This window comes from Falco peregrinus, chromosome 10 (assembly GCF_023634155.1).
Source record: "Falco peregrinus isolate bFalPer1 chromosome 10, bFalPer1.pri, whole genome shotgun sequence".
Classification (NCBI taxonomy): Eukaryota; Metazoa; Chordata; class Aves; order Falconiformes; family Falconidae; genus Falco; species Falco peregrinus.
In genome coordinates, this window is record NC_073730.1 from 14094693 (window position 1) to 14116231 (window position 21539).

Consider the following 21539-nt stretch of genomic DNA (forward strand, 5'->3'; position numbering starts at 1 on the left):
CTTGCCTGAGAAGGTTTTTAAAACAGATTAACGGAGAAGATTATATTATGCAGTGAGCGTTATTTCTGTAGGGAGAGAAATTACACCTCTGAAAGGTTACTTTGTATGCAATCTCCCACTAACACAACTTGCTGAGATAGGCAGCAAATATAAACAACAGGCTTTCACTTGGTGATATTGCTTTATTATGTCCTCACACACAATTTAAGCAAAATGGTTAAGGAAGAACAGTGATACAGATTTGATGGGGCACTTCATTCTGTATACCTCATAACATAAAGGTTCCCACATAATAAAACATAGATGTCTATTTTTTTTAAAGGGGAAAGAATGTATCAGTATTTTTTCAAAACTGAATTAGTAATTTTCTCCTTTGAATCTGAATTTTCAAGGCTTCTAACTGAAGCTCTCAAATACATACAATGTATTCCATTTGCTGTCCTGCCTGTACTCACTTTGCTGCTAATGTGGGGGGGGGGGAGGTAAAGTTTCCATTTTTCACACCACAGATTCTCAGTACATCAAGGAAGAATTCCACATCATCCTTGAAATTAAATTGCTTTGACGTGACAGAAGGCTCCTCTGGTTCACATGCATATCATACATCCTTTGAAATGTAGTGCAATACATCACTGAGGTATGTTGAGTTTTGTTTTTGTCAGCTTGCTGTCGTCTTTGTTGTTGTTGTTATTTTAAAACCTATAAGTTTGGGTTTATCATCCCCATTCCTTGGCACTCAATGATGTAGGTATCTTTACCGGGATCTTCCTCTTCCAATTTTGTCACAGTAAATTTGGCCTAAAACAGGATTAGAAATATATCACTAATTCAGTTATACATAAGTTTAACAATTCAAGATCTGATGCCTAATAATCGTATTGCCATATGTTGATATATATTACAACTTTGACTGATTTCATTAAAAAACATTTAAATAAAGGTAGCAAGTATCTAACCATTCTAAAAGCATTTAACTCTCAAGTATGTTCACTTTCTGCAAGTAAACTTCCACACAAATATTGTAGCAATTATTTTATCTATGCTTGCTCTCCATGATCAAGTTCAGTTCACGATGCCTGCTGAACTGCACATTGCCTAGTTACTGGATGACAACTGATAGGTAAAACTTCCTGAACTTTTGGGCTCACCTTTGTTAGCTGCTCTGCAAAGTGTATAGCTGTTTGAGTATGAAGTGTAATTGGTCCAGTTTTTACTCTAGACACTCCCTTTGCTAGTGCCATGAAAATGATCAGCTGAAAGGGAAGGAAAGGTAATTATCAAATAAATCTTCAGATCCTACGAACTTACTGATTTAAGAAAAACAAAAGGAAAAACATACAAAATGTCTGTAGATGTAAAAAATGTAGTCTCCCAAGTTTCATAAAAGTTCATAATGCTGAATGTTAAGAGTGATCCAAGCCTCAATAATCTTTGAAATTACTACTGTAATGCCTATTGCAGATGGGCTGCTACTTTTCCACAGTGGAGTTTGCCACTGAATTCCTGTTAACTACATTTAACTTTGCGTTCTATCACCCTCCCACCCCAAAATTCCCCAAAGTCATGTCAGACTCCAGATTGGTAGATTACCTTTATGGAGAGAAAAACTCCAGAAGAGGTTTTTTAATTCTAACGCTTTCTGATCACATATTCACCAGACAGATATTTAAAAACATCTGATTTGATTTACAAACATCACCATGACAAGTACTCTTTAAAGCATGATGTAACTCTGAGCACTTCCCGTGCACATTGGATCTAGCCGTGGCACATTTTCACCAATTGTACTGTGCATGCTTTGCAAAAAGCAGGATGAACCTAAGACCAAAACACTTCCTATTGTACTATGTAATAGTAATGTGTGGCTGGGTGTTTACACCTAAGATGTAATGTCTCTTATCTAGAACAGCCCAAGATTCTAATTAGGCTGTGTTACTGAAAGTGAGACAGTGGAGGGTCTTCATCCTCAAATGAAATTAGGTTAGCAAGATAAATAGGAGCACCTCCTAGATATTCTGTTCTCCAATAGCTTCACTTAGTATCATTCTTAATATGTAACCAAGGAGCTATTTTTACTCCACTATATGGAGCGCCAAATAGATACAAATTTTTACCTCTTTACAGGATGGGAAAACGTAAGGGTGTGGGTGCAAAGCCAGGAGCATCTGTGGCTCTGAAGAACTGTATGTAATTTGTTAGACCTAGTGATGTTGTGACCACACCCAGAAACCTCCAATGACTTAAATTATTATGTAAAGCCACACCTACCTGTGGAGATATGGTCTAACTGAAATCTACATGTCAGTTCTTTCCCTGTTCAGATTTATATTCTTTACAAATAACACATACATGCATGTTCTTGCTATTTGAACTTCATGTAAACACATACAGGAGCCTTACTTGGTCTTGCAGAGAATCATCCACAGTTCCACCATGTTTAAGGTTCCTAAGCAGTATCTCAGCTGCTTCAATGCCAACCTTGTCAGAATTCTTTCCTAACAGAGAAATCCAGGTCAGGAAGCTGACAATTATTAATTAACATTTTAAAAATACAGAAAGAAGAAAAAAAATATCATTAAATGATCAACTTTTTAAACCTTATCTCCACGCTCTTGTCTCAACTGTCTGCTTAAAAAAACTCCTCCCATCTTATGACGACACATAGTTCATACTCCCTAAGCAATGGAAAGAAAGTAACCCTACTTAGTCAGAGAAAACATTCTATTCAAACCATTTAAAACTAGAATCACTTCTACTCCTTATAATCTAAATACACATCTAGACTGACTGTCAAACTAAAACTTTACAGGTAAACAACAAAGACCGTATGTTCTTAAAGTCCAGAAGCATTTTCAACTCTGTGATCCTTAACAATCATTCTGATAAAAGTTTAATAATTTTGTAATTTTTGTCACTATGCAGAAGCAGCTTAGTACAAAGCGCAAGATTCCATTTACAAATGCAAAAGAGGTATACTTCATGGAACTCTTACCTCTCTTGCCCAGTGATGATCCAGCTAACAAACAACCCGTTGAAGTCTCTGCAACAACGCTAAGCAGAAAAAACAGAATCATTATTAAGAACAAAATCACTCAACATTACACTTTATTTACCAGATATGTAATCAAGATCTAGCTAATCAACCAGAAAGATTACAGGTATCAATAGAAGGTTTGGGGTCATCTTACATTATTCCGCTTCCAGTCCCAAAGGCTTGATCATCAGGTTCTCGAACAGGCTGAATATTGATGTAAAGATCTCTGATTTCTTTTCTGATGCATCTCACTGCTGCTGCAGACATGTCTTTTGCCAGCTGACAAGATAAAAGAAAAAAACATTATTTAACTTATGTAACATAGTAATACTTTATCCTCGTAAGTCTGATTATTACAGTGAATCCCTGAAGAAAGCGGCTACTTTATTAACTAGAAAAATAATAAAGATTATTATAAAGCCCCTACAAGCAAGCACTTAACATCATCTCTTCTGAGAATTTTCCCACAAAATTAGGTAACATTACATGCTGAACAAATGATAGTTATGGTGATGTATGTGGAAGCTTCAATATCAATAGAAATTCAAGAAGTTTTCTCCATTCATAGAAAGATTAGATTTTAGTCTTGATTACCTCAAGACATTAGATTATTAAAAAAACCCAAACAAACAAAACCATCAAACACCTCACAATTGCTATGTACAGGATATACCCTACAAGATAAAATATATAAAATAACAGTTTTAAATCACAGGCAGGTGGGGGCAGATGAAACTTATCACATTCTTGTGATCCAATCATCACCAGTATTCATAGGTTTGGAGATTTTAAGACCAAGACCAGCAGTCCATAGCTCTTCAAAAAGTAACTCAGTTTCTCCTCTTCCTTCCTCTACTAATTCCTAGCCTGCGTGTGAGAAGGAGCCTTAAGGAGATCCCACCACTTAGCCTCTGTAAACACAGACAGGATAGGAATAATAGCAAGAAGGGGGTACAAAGGAGCAAATTTCTCTCTTTTACCTTTGGTTAAACCTACCCTTAACTTGTCCTGTCTAATACCCTTAGCAACAGTTTAAAAGTTTGATGTATTCTGACCTCTGCCTATTACAGTGCACCATAGTCTACCCACAAATCTATGAACAAGGGCTGTGATTTCAAATTTAAAATAATCCACATAGATATGAAGGATATGCAAATCAGATATAAGCTACCGCTCAATATATGCTAAAGACTTTTGAACAGTCATATGAAATGTGTCAGGGATGCTGCTCCCATTTCCTGTTTTAGCTGCTACCTAAAATGCATTTATTGCGTAGCAAGACGGTAAGTCAAAACTTCCATTCCATGGCCTGAATAACTGAAACCATTTAATAAGGCTACATTGTATGTGAAACACCACAGGATACAGGAACAGTAGAGATAAATCAAGCAGATTACATGCAATTTTATATAGATATATGAAGTTGGATACTACCAGAGCCTATTATCAGCACTTACTTTTATAGGCAGTGCTCCAGCAACAAATGCTCTTCCATATATCTTTGTCACTATGCCACGTTCTGTTAAGTTTATTGGGCTCAACTCTTTGACTGGTGACATTTGGACTACAACTTCACCACCTCCCTGAGGATAGTAGCCCCTATTTAGAAACAGTAATCAGATATAACTAAATGCAAAAAACACAAGGAAACCAAGAAAAGCCAGAAAGGCTTTTCATATATTTCATTATACATTTTTATGTTCCGTTACTGTACATATAAATTTTCTTGATGTGTGCTTTAGAAATCTTTAGAATAGTATTAGGTTCTCTATCAGTGTTACCTCATAACATCTTATTAACTACCTAACACCAACATAACTGGCACCTCAGAAAAAGCTCATACATTGTTCAGCATACACTTCCTTCAGCAGTAGCCCACACACAGGAAACATTAAACAGCAGCTGAAGACAGCAATGAAAAAAAAAAAAGACAGGAAAGAACCGTAACACATTCATCATATGGTGGCAGTATACACAGGAGCAGCTAATGCAGGTTACTTCACGTATTATAAATTCATCCCTCAACTTGATTGAGCATCTTGTATGCGTGCCTCTGTGCTCACACAGTGGTTCAGCAAGGCCTGCCTCTGCCACAATTCTCTGTTGCTCACCTCTTTTTTATGTCACAATTAAATGTGAAATTGAACTTTTCAACTATTGGCTTGAAAACCTGAAAAACAAGTACATATAAAAACTCAGAGTGAGTATATTTTGCATCTATAATTCCCCACTATTTTATGCGGTCTGAAAAAAAAAATTCAACACAAAAATTTCAGTTACATAATTACAAAGAAAAAGAAAAAAGATAGCCAGTCTCATCCATATACAGCTTATTTGACATTCCTCATACTTCACTCTGAATGACACTTTGTGTAAAAGGATCTTCTTAGGGGAAGAGGAAGAGAAATGCTGAACAACTCACAGCACTTCCAGACTAAAGAATATTTTAAAGAGAAATTTTCTTTAGTAATTAAAAGCACACAGACTAGTTGCTGTTTCAGGGAATTCCACAAAACGCTAGTTGCTCTTTACATACAGTACACTAACAGTGTTAAATTCCCATGCCTAATCCCTGTAATTACAAATAAACTTGCAGTAAAAGCAGCAGTATAGTAGTTACATTACATATATATGAATGAAAGATGCACCAAGTCAAAGAAATTTATCCCTACCATGACTGTGTAGTCTATCTGAGGAGCCATCTCAGCATTAGTCCCACCTTTTAAATGAAGTTCTGATGGGGAAGCAGCGAACAGCACACAGGGCATTGCTACCTGCATCAGTAGACACACGCTCCTGAAAGCAATTAAAAGATATTACAAATGTCATGCAGTTATAATCCACAGAATTCCATACAATCACTATGTATCAAAGGCAATTAACTTCCCAGAGAATTTACTTAAGTATTTGATTTTGAACATTATCTATAAAGTAAACTTATTAGTCTTAAAAAATACTAATTTAAAACTTCATGTCCTTAGAAAGCCTATATGTCAAGGTTTTTGTTTCACAGTAATTTTATTTCAAATGGGAATATAAAAAATGCAAGTAATGTAGTTTACTTAGTAGAATGATAGGACTGTGAAAACCTTAGGTTTAGCTGGCAGATCATAAAAAAAAGGAAAGGCTTAGGCAGCAATTTTAATATTGTAATACTTATTTAATAAAAAAATATTTAGAAAACTACAAAAATGCTTACAATCTGGTCAGCATCCCATACAAGAAAATTCAGGGGCATAGAAAATAGGCTTTCAGATACAAGAGTCCCCTATTGAATCTCTCCACGTTTCATAGATAATAAAAAGCTTCCAAAACAATGTTACCAAAAGTTTGTTCAGCAAAACAAAACAATTACCTCACAGAGGTTTCAAAGACCATTTTGAATTGTGAAAACAGTAATCACCACCGAACTGAAGAAAATACAGGGTTTTTTTTCTTAAATAACTTCCAAACGTTTGTTAACCATACTGTTTCTTTGTTTCCCTCCCCCCCCCCCCTCCCCTTGTGCTTAATTACTAATTCTGCTACATTGCTGCTTACTCAAGCCTTTTTGTGTTATGTAAAAGGCATCAGCTGGGTTATTTACACTACTGCAACGCAGAAAAAGATTTCTCTTAACTTAAAGGGAACCTTAACTTATGCCTAACCTGGCCTATGCTTCCGAACAACTATTCACACCAGCCTTCCATAGCTAAATCCATTTACTCCGTTTTGCAACAGATTCCAAGAACCAAGGACCCAACAGAGAAATATAGGCTAGAAGAAATACAGGCACAAAGAACCATGGATGGAATATGTTCCCAGTTCCAAAAGACTAGTATCTCATATCGTACCATTACGTGTGCAAGTAAAACCTGAAAATTTACTATATTATACAATAGGGATTATTTCAGATCTTGTGGATTTGAGATACTTATCTAATTTAATGCATTTGACCTGATATGTAATGTACTAATGTGAGAAAATAAAGGATAAAGTTTTAAATACATGGGCAGCTGGTTTTTGCTTAGCATTAATTGTGTCCAGCTACTGACTATAATTTTAAAACTGTAACACTAGCATGTACTCTAGTCATACATATCCTACCTACACTAAAGGTTCCTTGGTTATATATATCTGGCTCAGGTGGCACAGATTTTGGCTGATTGGATATTTATTAATGCTCTTTTTTCCCCTGCTCTTTTGTGGTAAAGTGAGAAAACTTCTTCTGTCACTATTTTACAGTTACCAAAAGCAGTTAAAAGCAGTTACTGGTCAGTCATTAGCCCTGCACAAAGACATACCCTGCTGTTTTTGTATCTGCTGTGTGTGTTCCACCTTTTATCTTCCCAGGAGTGAAGGTTATTTCTGTTGAGCCAATTTCTCCACCTTCCAGCCTCCCCTCACATAGATCTCGAATGATCGCCAGTCCAGACAGATGCTGAGGCCTTGGAACAACAAGACAAAGTTAAGGATACATGCAAGTAGACTACATATTTGTGTTACATTAAAGGAACTCCTAAACACCAACTAATAAATACTACAGTTGCAAATTTCAGATCAGACAGGGATGAGAAATTTGATTTGGTTCCTACAGCACTTCTGAGTTCACAAGAGCCAAAGGAGCAGCATTCAGGCCATTACGGAATTTTTAGGATTATGGTGTGTTTTCCATTAGAATGGGTCCAGACAGACAGATGAGACGCAGGAGCAATCGCTTGTCCCAACGTGATAAATGCTTGGGACAAAAATGCAGTGGGACAGCGATGGCAAGGCTAAACTGGAGCCAAGCCAGTGCCCGGTTGCCAGAGCCACAGGGGAGCTAACAGTTTTGCTACGGATCTTTCTTGCTGCGCTTGCGTTTCCATTTGTTTAATTTAAATAGGAAAGAAAACCGTACGCTCGGTGAACCGTGTTCCGCTGGGGCATTACACGGCCTCCAGCGCACTTCACGTTTCGTGCCGTGCAGCCCGTTCGGCACCTCCGCGGCACCTTCGAGCCGCGCTGCGGGGCTGCGGCGGTGCCCGGGCGGGGACGGGCCGCGGGACCCTCACCGAGGGGCTGCGGGGCGCTCGCTTCACGCCCTGCCTTGCCTTCGCGCTCACGCCTTCCCTGTAAGCGAGCCGCAGACGGGATGTTCCGATCACGGGCCCTCTTCAGGCAACGGACACGCACGGGGTTTGCTCTCGGAAATACCGAATACGTGGGGGGGCAGCCCCCGGCCGAGCGGACGCGGGCGGGGCCGTTACCTGAGGCCGGGCTGGCTCCTCCCGGCGCGGATCCGGCGCACCCGCAGCGGCAGGCCCAGCAGGCAGCTCAGCGCCGTGGACACCCGCAAGATCTGCCCGCCCTGCGCGGAGGAAAGGCGCTCGTCAGGCGCTGCCCGCCCTGCCGGCCGCCACCGGCCCGCCCGTCCCCGCGGCCCGGGCCGAGGCGGGGCGAGGCCAGCCCGCCGCTGGTGCTCACCCCCTCCATGATGCCCCCGTCTATCTCCACCCTGTCCCCGTCCATGGCTGGCGGCGAGCGGAGCTGTCTCTCGCAGAGGCTCCTGCCGGGCCAACGGGATCCCGGCGGGGCCCGGCAGACGGCGAGTCCCCGGCGAAGCAGCCCCCCGGGGCGGCCAACGCTTGGCGCCTGAAGCCGCGCTGCGGTGCCGGCGGCGCCCCAACGTGCCGGGGCCGGGGCCAAGCGCAGGCGCACAGCGGAACAACCGGGGCCCCGCCCTGGGCTGGCGGGGGCGGCTCCGCTGCGTGGGGAGCGGCTGCCGGGTCCCAGCGCCCGGGCAGCGGCGTAGCGGGCGGGGAGGGCTCCCTTCTCCCCGCGTTAACGGCCGCGTCCCTGCGCAGGGCTCCGCCCGGAGGAGGCGATTCCCTTCCCCTCTCCGCAGGCTACGACCAAGGGCCGCGCTAGGCTGGAGCGGTGACGAACGCGGCACCGCACGGGCCGTGACAAAGCGGCACCGGGGACGGCAGCGCCACGGCACAGCCGTGCACCGCCGCCGGCGGCCGGGGCAGAGCGGCCGGGCTCCTGCCGTCACAGTTACAAGCGGGTACTTTCCCCCAGAAGCCAGGTCGCTGAAGGAAGCACGGGGAGACGTACGCGTCGGTCCGGCAGCCACAGGCGGGACTTTTATTACAGGTGTACCGGCGAGGCCGGGCCCTTCGCGCCGCCTGGGCCGAGGGAAGCCGCAGCCCCTCTGCCGCCGCCAGCGGCACCGGTGGCGCCTTCCCGTTACTTCCCGCGGGCGCGCGGCGGCTGCAAGGCACCGGGGGCTGCCGCTGCCCCCCGCCGCCGCCCTCCCCATCCCGTGCCCGCCCGGTTGGCCGCGGTCGGCGTGGCCGCCCTCCGGTTGGCTGGTCGGTGGGAGGTGTGCGGGGCGTGGGGGCCGCCTCTTCCTGGAGTAAGATGGCGGCCGTGACCGCTCTGAGGAGCAGCAGCCGAGCCGCGGGCCGCCTGGTAAGGGGAGCGGGGCACCCTGCGGGTGGTGGCGCTCCCGGTGAGGGGGGGAGGCAACGCGCGCCCTCTCCGCCTCGGCGGCAGCGTCTCGTCAGGCCTGTCGCCTCCTTCCAGCTGGGAGCGAGGGAGGACCGCGCGGCAGAGCCTCACGGACCGGCCGCCTCCCCTCAGCCCGCCCGGCCGCCTCAGCCGCGTCCCCGCCCGCTGCCCGCCGTGGCGGCACAGGTGGCGGTGCCCGGGCCCGCGCACCCCGCGGCTCCCCGCGGGCCGGTGCCTCAGCTCCCCAGAGACCCCCGGAACGGGCTTCCCCCGCCGAACGCCGTCCCCGTTGCCCACGTTGCCTACGTTGCCTGTGTAGAAGTGTGATAAGCCCCTGAGCTCTTCCCTCCCGTTATTTCTGAGCCCCCTGAGTCCCTGCTTCGCCTGCAGCCATCCCCGCTCCTCGCCCCCCTTCACGCACCGCACCCGCGTAGGGACGGTGTAGTTACACACAGAGCGAAAACGTGTTTCTTTGAATCCCAGGAGCCTCGGTGCTTGTAAATGAAGTAGTTCAGATGCTTCACCGTATGTCAAGAAGTGAATTTACTTGGGTGCCTTTTAGGACACAGTTTCATAAACATATACCATCACAAAGACCTTGTGCTTTATTCTGCCTTCCTCTAATATATATGGTCTCCCTGCTGTGGCGAAGAGTCTTGGTTTGCAGTTATGTCACTGCTGCTTTGTGGAATGTCAGAAAAAGAAATAACTGTAAGATAATCCAAATGAAAACTAAATTAAGGATCAGTTCTACTTTCTATTATTATTTTTGCTCTAACTGATAATTCATATTGCACTTTGAAGGCACAGTGGTTAAGAATTTTCAGTGATACTTTTATAATTACCTAGTTTTAGGCTACATATAAGTAATTTTACTAATTAAGACTATTGAAAACAGCAGCAACTTCTTAGTTTTCTTTCTAATTAAACCAACTCTTAACTCGAGGGAGATTCTGCTAAGATGAAAGTGCTCTTTTTATCTGTGTGCATGCTGATCTGTAGAATTGGCTATTTATAGTGTTTCCTGCAACACATTGTGAATTTTGCTACATACTAATTCTTCTTGTGACCATCTGCTGTGAAACAGTGATAAGATCCAAGAAATACGGTTATTACAATATGAAAAGACTTTATTTTAATATTCTCAATGCTTTTGCAAACACTTTGGCTAGCAAGAGGAAAAAGGACATAGCAATGGTGGTTGTTCATGGGGGCTAAAAGACCCCATTCTCTTCTGAAGAAAAAAAGAAGGGAGCCAGGGGGTCTTTCTGTTACATAGTAGGGAAGTCATAGTTACCTAGACACTAGGACATGCTGCTGGTTATTTAGGCGAGGTATAATACCTGACTGAAACTTGCTGCCGAGGACATTGGTTTGGTATATAGGCAGCTGTATACTTGGAGATACGGAATATGTACGTAAAACAAATCCAATGTAAGTAAATGTTCATTAAAATGACTCAGTGTGACAGCAAGTCAAAATAATTCTGTAGAGGACTGTAATAAGAAGTCATTGCCTTTGAGCACAAACTATTCAATTTGACTTTCAAATTCAGTGCTGCTTTATCAGGTAATCCAGTTGCCTGCAGACTGCATAAAAACATTTTGTTCTGAGGCCAGCAGTAGATTTTCAGGATCAGTAGTGATCTAGTGTAGCACCGTTGGCTGCTTCTTAAGGAAAAAAACCTGAAGTGGAGTGAGGTGGTTCTGAACCCCCAGATTGCACACAGCTCCTGCGGTGTCTTGGTTCAAACCACAAGTCTTAGTCAACGGGTATCAGTGGCTGATGTGTCCTCAGTGTGAGTGAGGGAGACTGGAGTGGGCCCTCAGCTTCTTCTCACCACGGTTAACTCCTCACTTTGAAGACTTCACAGGAAAGGTGTTACCTTACTGTGGCATTATTGCCCTTAAATTGTCATATAGTGTAATAGTGGTGACATAAACATAACTGCTAGTGCTGTGCTTGTTGGGGTTTTATTACTGTATTTTTCCAGACATCAGGATACGTAGGTGAGCATGCTATGGCTGTTAGAACTGATTTTGTCTTTTATATGGCTTTGTTATTTCCTTCTTTGGTATTACGCAGAAAATAGTATTATCGTGATTAAATACTGAAATTAATAAGCACAGCCTCTTTATTTCATGTATTTTAATTTTTTCGCTTGTTAGAAAGGCACACTTCAATTAAGAAATTGGGTACTGTATTATTGCTTTAGCGTACTAGCATACCGACTTTTTAGCAGAGCATGTGCAAAACTGGAAACCAAAAAGATTCCACTTTTAAAAAATGCAGTAGTTCTGAATTAGTCCTACAAATATAATTTGAAACAGCTTTGAAACTCTTCTGTAACAAAACCAGTCTGTTGTTTTGGCAGCGACGTACTAATTCACTACCTGCATTGGTTATCGAACGTTGAAAATACATGGAAAAAGCCTTAAAAAACTTGACGTTTAGAAATAGTTCGAAGATTTTATATGCTCCTTGTGCGCATCTTCACAAATATTTAATGTTTTTCATGTAGGATCGTATAAAGAGAGAAGAGTTTTGTTGTAAGCTTGGGACAAAATTATCTTGTTGGACAAAACAATGTAACCATGGGCTCAAGTGAGAGAAAAGCAGAATTAAAAGTAGGAGACAATAGGCTTGTGAAGTTGTACATTATATATCAATTTTATAATTGAATGAGAATTTTAAATGTGTTCCTAAAATAACATTTGTCATAGCTTCAAATTACCATTTTACCTGATTTTTTTAATAGGGAAAATTGTTTGGAGGACTAATGAAAAAGATTTACTGTTTGCTCATTGTAGGAATTATTCTAGATCTGTAGATATAATCGTAATATCAAGCAGCTGAAAAGTAACTCTGTAACTTTGTTGTGTCCTTTATGATAGATTTTATTGTGCAAATATTTGTTCCTAAAAGAAAGGTGACATTAATGTAACTTGCAATGCTAGATTACATAATGTAGAAAATGTGTACATTGTCAATTAGAATTGTAGTTTTCTGAATAATCTAAAGTGTAATAAAAATCAAATAATTGGAACAGTTTGGGGGGTGGGGAGGGCAATCAGGAAGTTTCATATGTTCTGTAATTACTGAAAGGCTTTTTGGAAAAAGAAGTTAAAATTAACTTTCCCATACAGGTGTGGTGTTTTCTGGCTCCTCTAAGAAGATAATTTCTAAATTTTACAGTTTTGAGCTACTTGAGGTACATTGTAGCACCTGAATTTTTTTCATATCTCTAAATTAATTGGAGATAGTATCTACAGATAAATTGTTATTTTAATTAATTTTAAAGCAATGTTAAAACAACATAACACCAGAATTACATTAGATTTAAGAAATCCTACTAAATAAGAAAGGGTCTGAACTAACTTCTGTTGAGATTAGTGATAAAATGTGTGTTTATGTCAATGCAAATGCTACTGGCTTTGCTTTTGACCAAAATCATGACCGATTACATGATGCTTTAAAGCATAAGGTTTTGTCTGAAGAGAGTTTCAGAGAATTCCATTGACCCCTTTAAGTTGATTTCTGCATAAATGTAATTGTAACCATGAAAGAAAACGATCTCACACCCAGTTCTTAAACTGTCATTAAAGTTGACATGATACTTACTTGAAGATGATTGCCTCCTATCTATTAACAGAAATAAAAGGGCAACTGTCTGTGCCCTCTGCAGTTAATTTCCTTTCCAATTAGTACTTCTGATCAACCCTTTATTGGAGTAAGAACTGACAAAGTAAAATATGCTGATTTTTTCTGCAGTTTAGGGGATCCTTCCAGCATTCATTCTGGATAAGAATATGGCTGATGTAGTTTATATTAAGTATGCTTTCTCTGTGTGTGTCCTGATTAAACTAATTGCTTAGGGAAGCCATAGCAAGTATGAATATCTTGACAGATCTTGTCATGATTTTTGTTAATCAGTTATGTTATCGTGGCTTTGATCTCTTCATGTGTTGTGTTAGTGAAAGAAGTTAAAGACCTGACAAAGCTTATGCTAATTTAATGGTTGCTGTACATTCAGTATATATTCAGTATAATTGTGTTTCCATAATAAGTTATCTTACATAAACTAGAATTAAACTATTTTAATATTACTGTTGCATCAGGAATGTTAAATGAGCTCTACATTCCTCAGTCCATTATATTAACACTTGAGACTTTTCTCCCCCAGGTTTGCATTCACCGTGTTAGATCGTGCAGCAGCATTCGCTTTATAAAATCAAAATATGTGTGCGTGTGTGACAAATCCGCCCTCAAGTTTAGTCATCAACAGCGATTATTCAGAACATCTGCTGGTAATCTTTTTCATAATAAAATAATTTATTTTATTTTGCTATTTTGTGAGTGTTACGTTAGCAGTTTGTGTATGACTGGTATGTAGACTGTTTTTGATGTATTCAGATTTTCCTGTCTTATATTTAATATTAAACATGCTGTATTTCCTTATTGTCTGTTTTAAGTTTCATGTGGCCAAGTCGTCCAGTTTAAGCTTTCTGACATTGGAGAAGGGATTACGGAGGTGACTGTAAAAGAATGGTAAGCTCAGCTTTCTGAGAAATATGCTAAGAAATCAGCACATAGTTTGACAGTTGTATTATCAGTTACTAATCTGATATGTATGTTTTCTGGCTTAGTAGTGAAATTTTTCAAGTTTCATTTTCTGTACTTTTAAAACCTTGTATATACTGAGCTTTATATTTTGTTTATATGCAGTCTGGTGTACTTGGGAGTGGAACAGATGGAAGGAATGGGATGCTCTAACTGCACCTGTATATAGGCTTTCCTTCAGTGATTAATGTTTTTAGAGTGCAGGAGGTCTGTCTTTTACTATACTTACTTAGGCTGAACTTTAGAAACAAATGGCTAGACACATAATTTTATCCTATACCCCTTCTTTGTTGACTTTAGTAAAATATTTGAACAGTTAAATTGTTTGTAAAAAGGTTTTGATGAATGGATTAAGCAAAATCAAAGCGTACAGTGAAGGAAGGCAGTGTTGAAATGCCTCGGTTCAGACTAAGCTGGGCTCATTTTTAGATGGTTTATAATCTGTCAAGAAACCCCTGCTTAACTAAAGTAATAGTAAAAACATGTGTGATGATATTCTAAATCACTGTGTCATTTGACACAACAAAGGGCTCTGTAGCAGTCAGGCAAAGGGTATGTCGCAAACGTATCCATTATGAGAATCTGTCGTCTTACCTGGAATGTGTTTTCATGTTGTGGGGATGTACATAACTGAACTTATTGAAAGAATACACAGCATAGATTTTTACACTTAGTATGTTTTGTACTAGCCTGTGTCTTTTCTCTTAGGTACATAAAAGAAGGTGATAGTGTGTCTCAGTTCGATAGCATCTGTGAAGTGCAGAGTGATAAAGCTTCTGTTACTATTACTAGTCGTTATGATGGCGTTATTAGAAAACTCCATTACAATTTAGATGAAATTGCTTATGTTGGAAAACCATTAGTGGACATTGAAATCGATGCTTCAAAAGGTATTGTAAGCCGGTTTTTTTTTCTGTGCCATATTTTACATTTGTTGTTATAAAACCATCATTGACAGAGGAGTTTACTTTTTCCTCTTGAAAAATCTTAAAACTGGATTGTTTTTTTCCCTTTATAAGATCAAGGAAATTAAGTAAGAAAAACTGTGATATTTTATTAGGATTTAAAATCTCAAAAGCCAGACGTTACGCATTGAAAATTTAGCTTAAGCAGCAGCTTTTAGCACGCTGTTTCCATCCGCAGTATCTCAAACTAAATGTTAAAACCTTCAGCTGTCACAGAATCATCAAATAGTTGAGGCTGGAATTTAACAAATGCTTTTAATGTAGTAAAGTTAAATTTTTTCTTTTTGTTTGCAGGTGTTGCCCCAGAAGAAGATGTTGTTGAAACACCTCCTATGTCTCATGAAGAGCACACTCACCAAGAGATAAAAGGTCACAAAACGTTAGCAACCCCTGCAGTTCGTCGTCTGGCCATGGAGAACAATGTAAGTTCGCTGAATGAGGTCCTGCTGCCTTTTATCCAGCTTGTGTATAGCAGTTTGACTGACTAGGAGAATATATATTTCTAGAGGAAAGTGCAGTGAGAAATTATTTTTTTTTAAATACATTTCAAATGTGTAAAAATCATTGTAAAGAGGAAGAGGATTGTGCTTTTTGATGATTATGGTGGATAGGAAAATAATTACTGGGCTTAAAATGCAGCTAGGATGCTTTAAGATGGAGATTAAGAAAACCTTTTTGGAAAGTTTCAGAATAGATTCCTGGGACAGAGAAAGGAGGAGGGAAAAAGGGAATTTTAGCTTAACTACCTTGTTTTGTTTTTCAAATTTGTTTTAGAGCTGAGGATGTACTAGGTGATCTTTTAAGCACTTTTCTAATTCTTTTTTCCTGTGACTCTATGAATATTCAGTTGGTTTTGAAAGCTTGTGGTGCATTTTTAGGAGAAAAAGAAAACAATAAGTAGAGAAAATTAAGTGACAAATAGCTTTCCTCAAATTAAAATTTCACTATTGATCCTATGAGGTAATGAAGAGTTAAGTAGTATTCATAGTTCCTCCTTAAATTATGCAGTTAGACACCTAGTGGGCCTTCTGGATGATTTGAACAGTGTAGGGTACCTAATAAATCATAGAAAGGGAAAGAAAACTGTATGTATGTTAGATCAGTAACTGGAATAACTTTTAACCATAGTACATAGTATAGGTTCTTTTTATATTGCTGTAAAACACAAGTGTCATAGCTTGTTATGTACTTTTCAGATTAAATTGAGTGAAGTTGTTGGAACGGGGAAAGATAACAGAATCCTTAAAGAAGACATCCTCAATTACCTGGCCAAACAAACAGGAGCTATTTTACCTCCATCACCAAAGGCTGAAATTATCCCACCTTTGCCAAAATCAGAGCATGTGGCAGTTGCTCCAAAGGACAAAGCACGCAAAATTCCGGTACCCGTTTCCAGACCCATTGTGTTTTCAGGGAAAGATAAAACTGAACCTGTAACAGGTAAATCATGAAATACAGAATCACAGTAGACTACCAGTAAATGTTACTCAGTGTTGATTCCTTTTGATGGGAATGTTTCATGTTATTGTCATGCAAGTAAGCCACAGGAAAACATACTCTGTAAGAAGGTGTGGCATGAAATTAGTATTTTATGAAATAATTGCTCATGCTTTGGTTGGATGGAGTTGGGTGGCAAGTTGTACTTGCTCGTTTTTAATCTGTGCTATTTCAAATGTATGATGAAACAGGTAGGAGTTCTGAAAAGTGCATTTGTCACAGTGAATCATTATACAAATAGTGGCAAAGTGCAGTGATTTTAAGGGTGTATCAGTGCTTGATAATAGCGTACTGTAGCATTCACAGTTGTTCTGGAGAGGAGTGCAACAAAAGATGATGAGGTAAGAAAAGCTTCGTAAGAAGAGGCAGATAAAAACTTTTTGCTTGTCTTTCCAGCAGTGTTTATTTGGGGAGGCTGGAAAGAGCAGTGCAGGTTACTGTGTTATGATTTCAAATAAGAGAGGTATGCAGCAGCATAATCTGAAATATTACAATTGTAGAAATTGAGTTGCACGTGCTGAACAACTGTGGATCCTAAAGTGAGGTTTACCTTGTCCTTCTTTTGTTGTGGTTGGGTTTTGTTTTGTTTTTTAATTTGTGTAATTTGTTTAGTGGAAACAAATACCTGAAATTTCACCATAACTTCCCAGAAACTCATTTTGTTGGTTTAAGAAGTCAGTAAATATTTTTCAGGTTTTCAGAAGGCCATGGTAAAGACTATGAGCGCAGCCCTGAAGATACCCCACTTTGGTTATTGTGATGAGGTTGATTTGACTCAGCTTGTTCAGTTGCGAGAAGAGCTGAAACCTCTAGCACAAATTCGTGGTGTTAAGCTTTCCTTTATGCCTTTCTTCATAAAGGTAAGATGTGCAGCAGAGCGCTGTGTGCAGTACTTCAGCAGATTTTGCCAAAATCTGATCAATGATCGTTATAAGTTTGGAACACCTCTCTATCGCCTGAATAATAACAAGTCACACAAACTTTTCTTGCTTATTGAAACAGCTGTCAATTTACTGTTGGAATTGTAGTTAGGGTTATATAGTATCATTGAACGTTTTTGAAATATTAATGGGGAAGGATAGAGCAGGTAAAGTATTATTCATTGTGTGGGTAAGCATCACTAGGTGTTTTAATTACACAGAACAAATTTTGGAAACTGAGTATTTTTTATGAGCTCCATTAAAATCAACCTCACATGAAATGCATCATTATTATTGTTATTGCTGTTACTATTACATCCCTTAGGTGAATTGAGTATGTCTCTTCTGTTGTTCAGAAGACCAGGCACTTGCACCCATTTAGTTGCCATGGTTCCAGTTCCAACTGTTGGCATCAGTGAAGGCTGATGCACTGCCTAAGCTATGCATTGAATGCATGGCTTAGTCTGAAACTTCGGGTAATGCTATTTCAATTAGAGTGCTAAGTAAGCACTCATTCTGCTCACTCTTTTTAGGGGGAATTAATATTACTTCCTTGAAATAGTAGTCTGGATTGCTGAGAATGACATTGCTGCTGAATCTGGTAACTTTTGTCTTGGGATGTTTGACTTGAATTGTGCAACAGAAATAACAAATGCAGATTCAGCTTCAGTTATACTTGGGAAAGGGTTTATCACTTTCTATATGTATATATTTTTTTTTAAAGTTGTCTTTTTCTTCTGCTATCCTAATAATGGCGGAATATCAACAGACAAGTTTAGCAGAGTTTAAGCCAAATTTGATTGTATTGAGTAAATCCGTATTGTTGTTAATCCAAATTGTCTCCCACTGTTCCCTCCTTTCCATGCAGCTCTCCGGTTATAAAATATAAAAATCTGTCCTTTTCTTTCTTTTATATTTAACAGGCAGCCTCTCTGGGATTATTGCAGTATCCCATTCTTAATGCTTCTTTGGATGAAAGCTGTCAAAATGTCACATACAAGGTTTGTCAACTACAGATCAAGTTGTGAACAGAAAACTTAACAGCTAACAACAGCTTTTCAGAATGTCTCGGTTCATTGTAAGAACCAAAATTATGATGTTGTGCTGGAAAATAATTTGTGTGTCCAGATTCCAGCATTGGATTTGATTTATTATTCATTTTATTTCAGTAGTTTGTTTCATGATACTCACTTTGTTATTCAGGCTTGCCTCAAAAATGCGTATTAATAAATGATTTCCTATTTTTCACCTGAAGATGGGCCAGGCATTCAAAATGAGAACATTTAAAATCTAATACAGTAATTTTTTAATAATGGCAGGGTGCTTCCACTGTTTCAATGCTCAACCCTTATGTATTAAAGTAATATTTTAAACTCACTTTTGATAAAAATAATTTAATTTTCATACAGAGTGCTGGATTGATGCTTCTGGGCAGCGAGTGTCTATTTTCTTAAGTGATGTGTTCGTGTACTGCTCCTTGCAGTACAAACTCCTTTTGGGTTGTTTGATCAATGTCTCTCAGATGAATCCTTATGTATTCCTTTTAGGAAATGAAAGTCAACTAATTTCTTTTCTTCTTTTTTTTTTTTAATTTTTTTTATTTTAGTGTTCTCTTAAAAATCTGCTAGTCATTTTTTGTTACCCATATGATCATCCTGAAGTGAAATGTTTTCAGTGCAAAATTGATTCCAGGATTTTGCATTTCCTGGATGTGAAGTTGCCGAAATCAATTTGCATTTTGCAGATGTGGAAAGCTAATATTTAAAAATGTCCCCTTCTCCCCTCAGTGCTGTATAGAGGGGTTGCTTACTACAGACAGCACTTTCTAGGTTAAAAAGATATATAAAGAAGACATTATTCAATTTTTTTTGTATGTGAAACACGTTTTGTGTTGACTACTTATATTAATGTTCTGTTTAATGAAACTTCTTGCAGGCTTCGCACAACATTGGAGTTGCTATGGACACAGAGCAAGGTTTAATTGTCCCAAATGTGAAAAATGTTCAAGTTTGTAGCGTGTTTGAGATTGCCTCTGAATTAAATCGCCTACAGTCCTTGGGCTCTGCAGGCCAACTGGGAACAAATGACCTCACTGGGGGAACATTCACCCTTTCAAATATTGGCACAGTAAGTACAGGAGAAATGAGAACGTACATCTGAAAACTGCTTCTGAAATTGAATACCTTAATAAAGTTTATTATGGAATGAACAAAACCTGTAACAATTAATGCAAGAGGCAGTCTGCTTTAAAAAAAATAAAATTGTTAACTAATACCCACAGCTTTTTCTTTTATAGATTGGTGGCACTTACGCCAAACCAGTGATACTACTTCCTGAAGTAGCTATTGGAGCACTTGGAAAGATTCAGGTATTAACTTTATCTCAGTGATGTGAGTGTTTAGCTAACTAAGGTAATCTGTAATGAAAATGAAACATGGAGTGTCCCACTGTTTTGTTTTTCATACATATGCATTTTCTCTATGTTACAGAAACTGCATAGCTTGTGATTGAAAAATTTTGTGATGTTTTTAGATGGCTGTGCAGAGACACCGAATGTTTAAATAGAAGTCTTTTGTGCCAGAGGTTCAAATTTGTTTTATAGAATCCTGTTGTATTTCACTCACATCTATGTTTAGCCTTCTAGTTATTAAGAAACAACATAAATATATTTTTACAAGTTTTGCAACACGGCAGTAGCCTTTTTGCTATCATTACGGGGACAACTTGAGACTAAAAACATACTCTGATAACGACATTTAATTTTATGAGCCAGATAGCTGAATCTATACAGAACTCTATGGTGAAGGCAGTTTTGTGTTTTCTCAATTTCAGGCTTTAATTCTTCAATATAGACATTTGAGATCAATGCTGGAAATGAAATTATTATTAATTTAAAATACTTCCTGTATGTTCTTCCCATGAGCCTTTTGTTTAGGAGATGCTTTAAGGAAACCATTAGTTAGGAAATTAACAGTGCAATAAACTGTTTTAGGAAGAAACCTTTGAGTCAGGAAAGGTTTTTCACTACTTCAGTATTTCCATGGTGGTGGAAACAGGATATGACTGTTTATTATCTAAGTTTGCAATATATTCTTATCTAACAATAATGCAAAGGTCTTTGTTTTTTGAATGGCACTAATGCTGTCCATCTAATTTACCAAAATATTTAAATTTAGATTAACAAATTAACAATAAAAAATGCAGCTTTAATGAAAGTATTTAATATTTCTGTATTTTTCCTTCCTCTGATTTTTAGATTCTTCCTCGGTTTAATGGAAAAGGTGAAGTATTTAAGGCACATATAATGAATGTGAGTTGGTCAGCTGATCACCGCATCATTGATGGAGCTACAATGGCCCGGTTTTCTAACTTGTGGAAATCTTACGTGGAGAACCCTGCTTCGATGCTGCTAGACCTTAAATAAAGGAAACCATGGCTAAAATATGCCTTTAAACTTTGTGGATTGTACTGAGTAATTATAACAGCTGGCTCTGCTAGCATGTGCTCTTTGCGACTCACATTATATACTCTTATGTGGTTAAAGGTTCTCAACAGCTGATATCAGTCTATCAATTAGTTGTTACTTTTAATTACTAGTGCTGTAATTTCTTCTACAGCAGACTCTCAAACCTAATAGGTCATGGCACAACTTCTGAATATGGTGATGGAATGTCTTTATTTTGCGCTTTATAATACTTACGATTGTGAGGCTAGTGTGACTGCATGACACTGATCTATATACATCTGTGGTATTTATAATCTGATTAACCTGTTTTGAAGGGAAATACTCTTAGTTCTTCCTTGTTGGACACGTAAATTTATTTTAACAAATAATGTCCAAATTCCCGAAAGAAGTTATGCAAATATCATACACAAATAAAATTACTTTTATGCTTCTGCTGTAAGATGTCCAGAGAGCTTTTTGTTGTTTAACTGAGTAAACTTCTCAAGTCTTTTGCTAGTCCACATTTTACTGGCAATTACTTGCACAGGTATTCTTTATCATATTATAAATGAAGAGTCTGTATT

The 21539-nt window shown here is 39.3% G+C and overlaps 2 protein-coding genes and 1 long non-coding RNA gene across 5 annotated transcripts; 2 read left to right on the forward strand and 1 right to left on the reverse strand.

Annotated features, from left to right (window-relative positions):
* Positions 1-162: 162 nt before the first annotated feature.
* Positions 163-8690, reverse strand: RTCA (RNA 3'-terminal phosphate cyclase). Of its 2 annotated transcripts, XM_055814791.1 has the most exons (11): positions 8480-8690; positions 8263-8363; positions 7318-7461; positions 5707-5830; positions 5146-5204; positions 4492-4633; positions 3189-3313; positions 2993-3051; positions 2401-2495; positions 1149-1253; positions 163-798 (listed from the first exon to the last, which is right to left on the reverse strand). In XM_055814791.1, the coding sequence occupies exons 1-11, from the start codon at positions 8522-8524 to the stop codon at positions 700-702; spliced, it is 1098 nt and encodes a 365-aa protein (XP_055670766.1). In that variant the 5' UTR covers positions 8525-8690; the 3' UTR covers positions 163-699. The 2 variants fall into 2 exon arrangements, with proteins under 2 accessions (XP_055670766.1, XP_055670767.1); XM_055814792.1 differs by lacking the exon at positions 1149-1253.
* Positions 505-7020, forward strand: LOC129785222 (uncharacterized). Its single transcript, XR_008748907.1, has 2 exons — positions 505-637; positions 6755-7020. It is a non-coding gene; the product is annotated as an uncharacterized LOC129785222 (long non-coding RNA).
* A 623-nt stretch (positions 8691-9313) lies between the features above and the next one.
* Positions 9314-21415, forward strand: DBT (dihydrolipoamide branched chain transacylase E2). 2 transcript variants are annotated; one of them, XM_055814788.1, is made up of 12 exons: positions 9326-9469; positions 12655-12719; positions 13692-13815; positions 13981-14056; positions 14837-15018; positions 15388-15515; positions 16290-16533; positions 17284-17450; positions 18434-18511; positions 19446-19637; positions 19807-19878; positions 20767-21415. In XM_055814788.1, the coding sequence occupies exons 6-12, from the start codon at positions 15426-15428 to the stop codon at positions 20932-20934; spliced, it is 1011 nt and encodes a 336-aa protein (XP_055670763.1). In that variant the 5' UTR covers positions 9326-9469; positions 12655-12719; positions 13692-13815; positions 13981-14056; positions 14837-15018; positions 15388-15425; the 3' UTR covers positions 20935-21415. The 2 variants fall into 2 exon arrangements, with proteins under 2 accessions (XP_055670762.1, XP_055670763.1); XM_055814787.1 differs by lacking the exon at positions 12655-12719 and having other exon boundaries at positions 9314-9469.
* The last annotated feature ends 124 nt before the right edge of the window (positions 21416-21539 follow it).

Bases quoted from the DNA above. Each gene is read 5' to 3' on its own strand.
- RTCA (XM_055814791.1), bottom strand. From the start codon at position 8,524: ATGGACGGGGACAGGGTGGAGATAGACGGGGGCATCATGGAGGGG. The intron at 1,254-2,400 runs GTAAGGCTCCTG...CTTCCCTTTCAG, and splicing joins ATGATTCTCTGCAAGACCAA to CTGATCATTTTCATGGCACT. The intron at 799-1,148 runs GTGAGCCCAAAA...ATCCTGTTTTAG, and splicing joins TTGCAGAGCAGCTAACAAAG to GCCAAATTTACTGTGACAAA.
- DBT (XM_055814787.1), top strand. From the start codon at position 9,419: ATGGCGGCCGTGACCGCTCTGAGGAGCAGCAGCCGAGCCGCGGGCCGC. The intron at 19,638-19,806 runs GTAAGTACAGGA...TTTCTTTTATAG, and splicing joins CCCTTTCAAATATTGGCACA to ATTGGTGGCACTTACGCCAA. The intron at 19,879-20,766 runs GTATTAACTTTA...TCTGATTTTTAG, and splicing joins GAGCACTTGGAAAGATTCAG to ATTCTTCCTCGGTTTAATGG.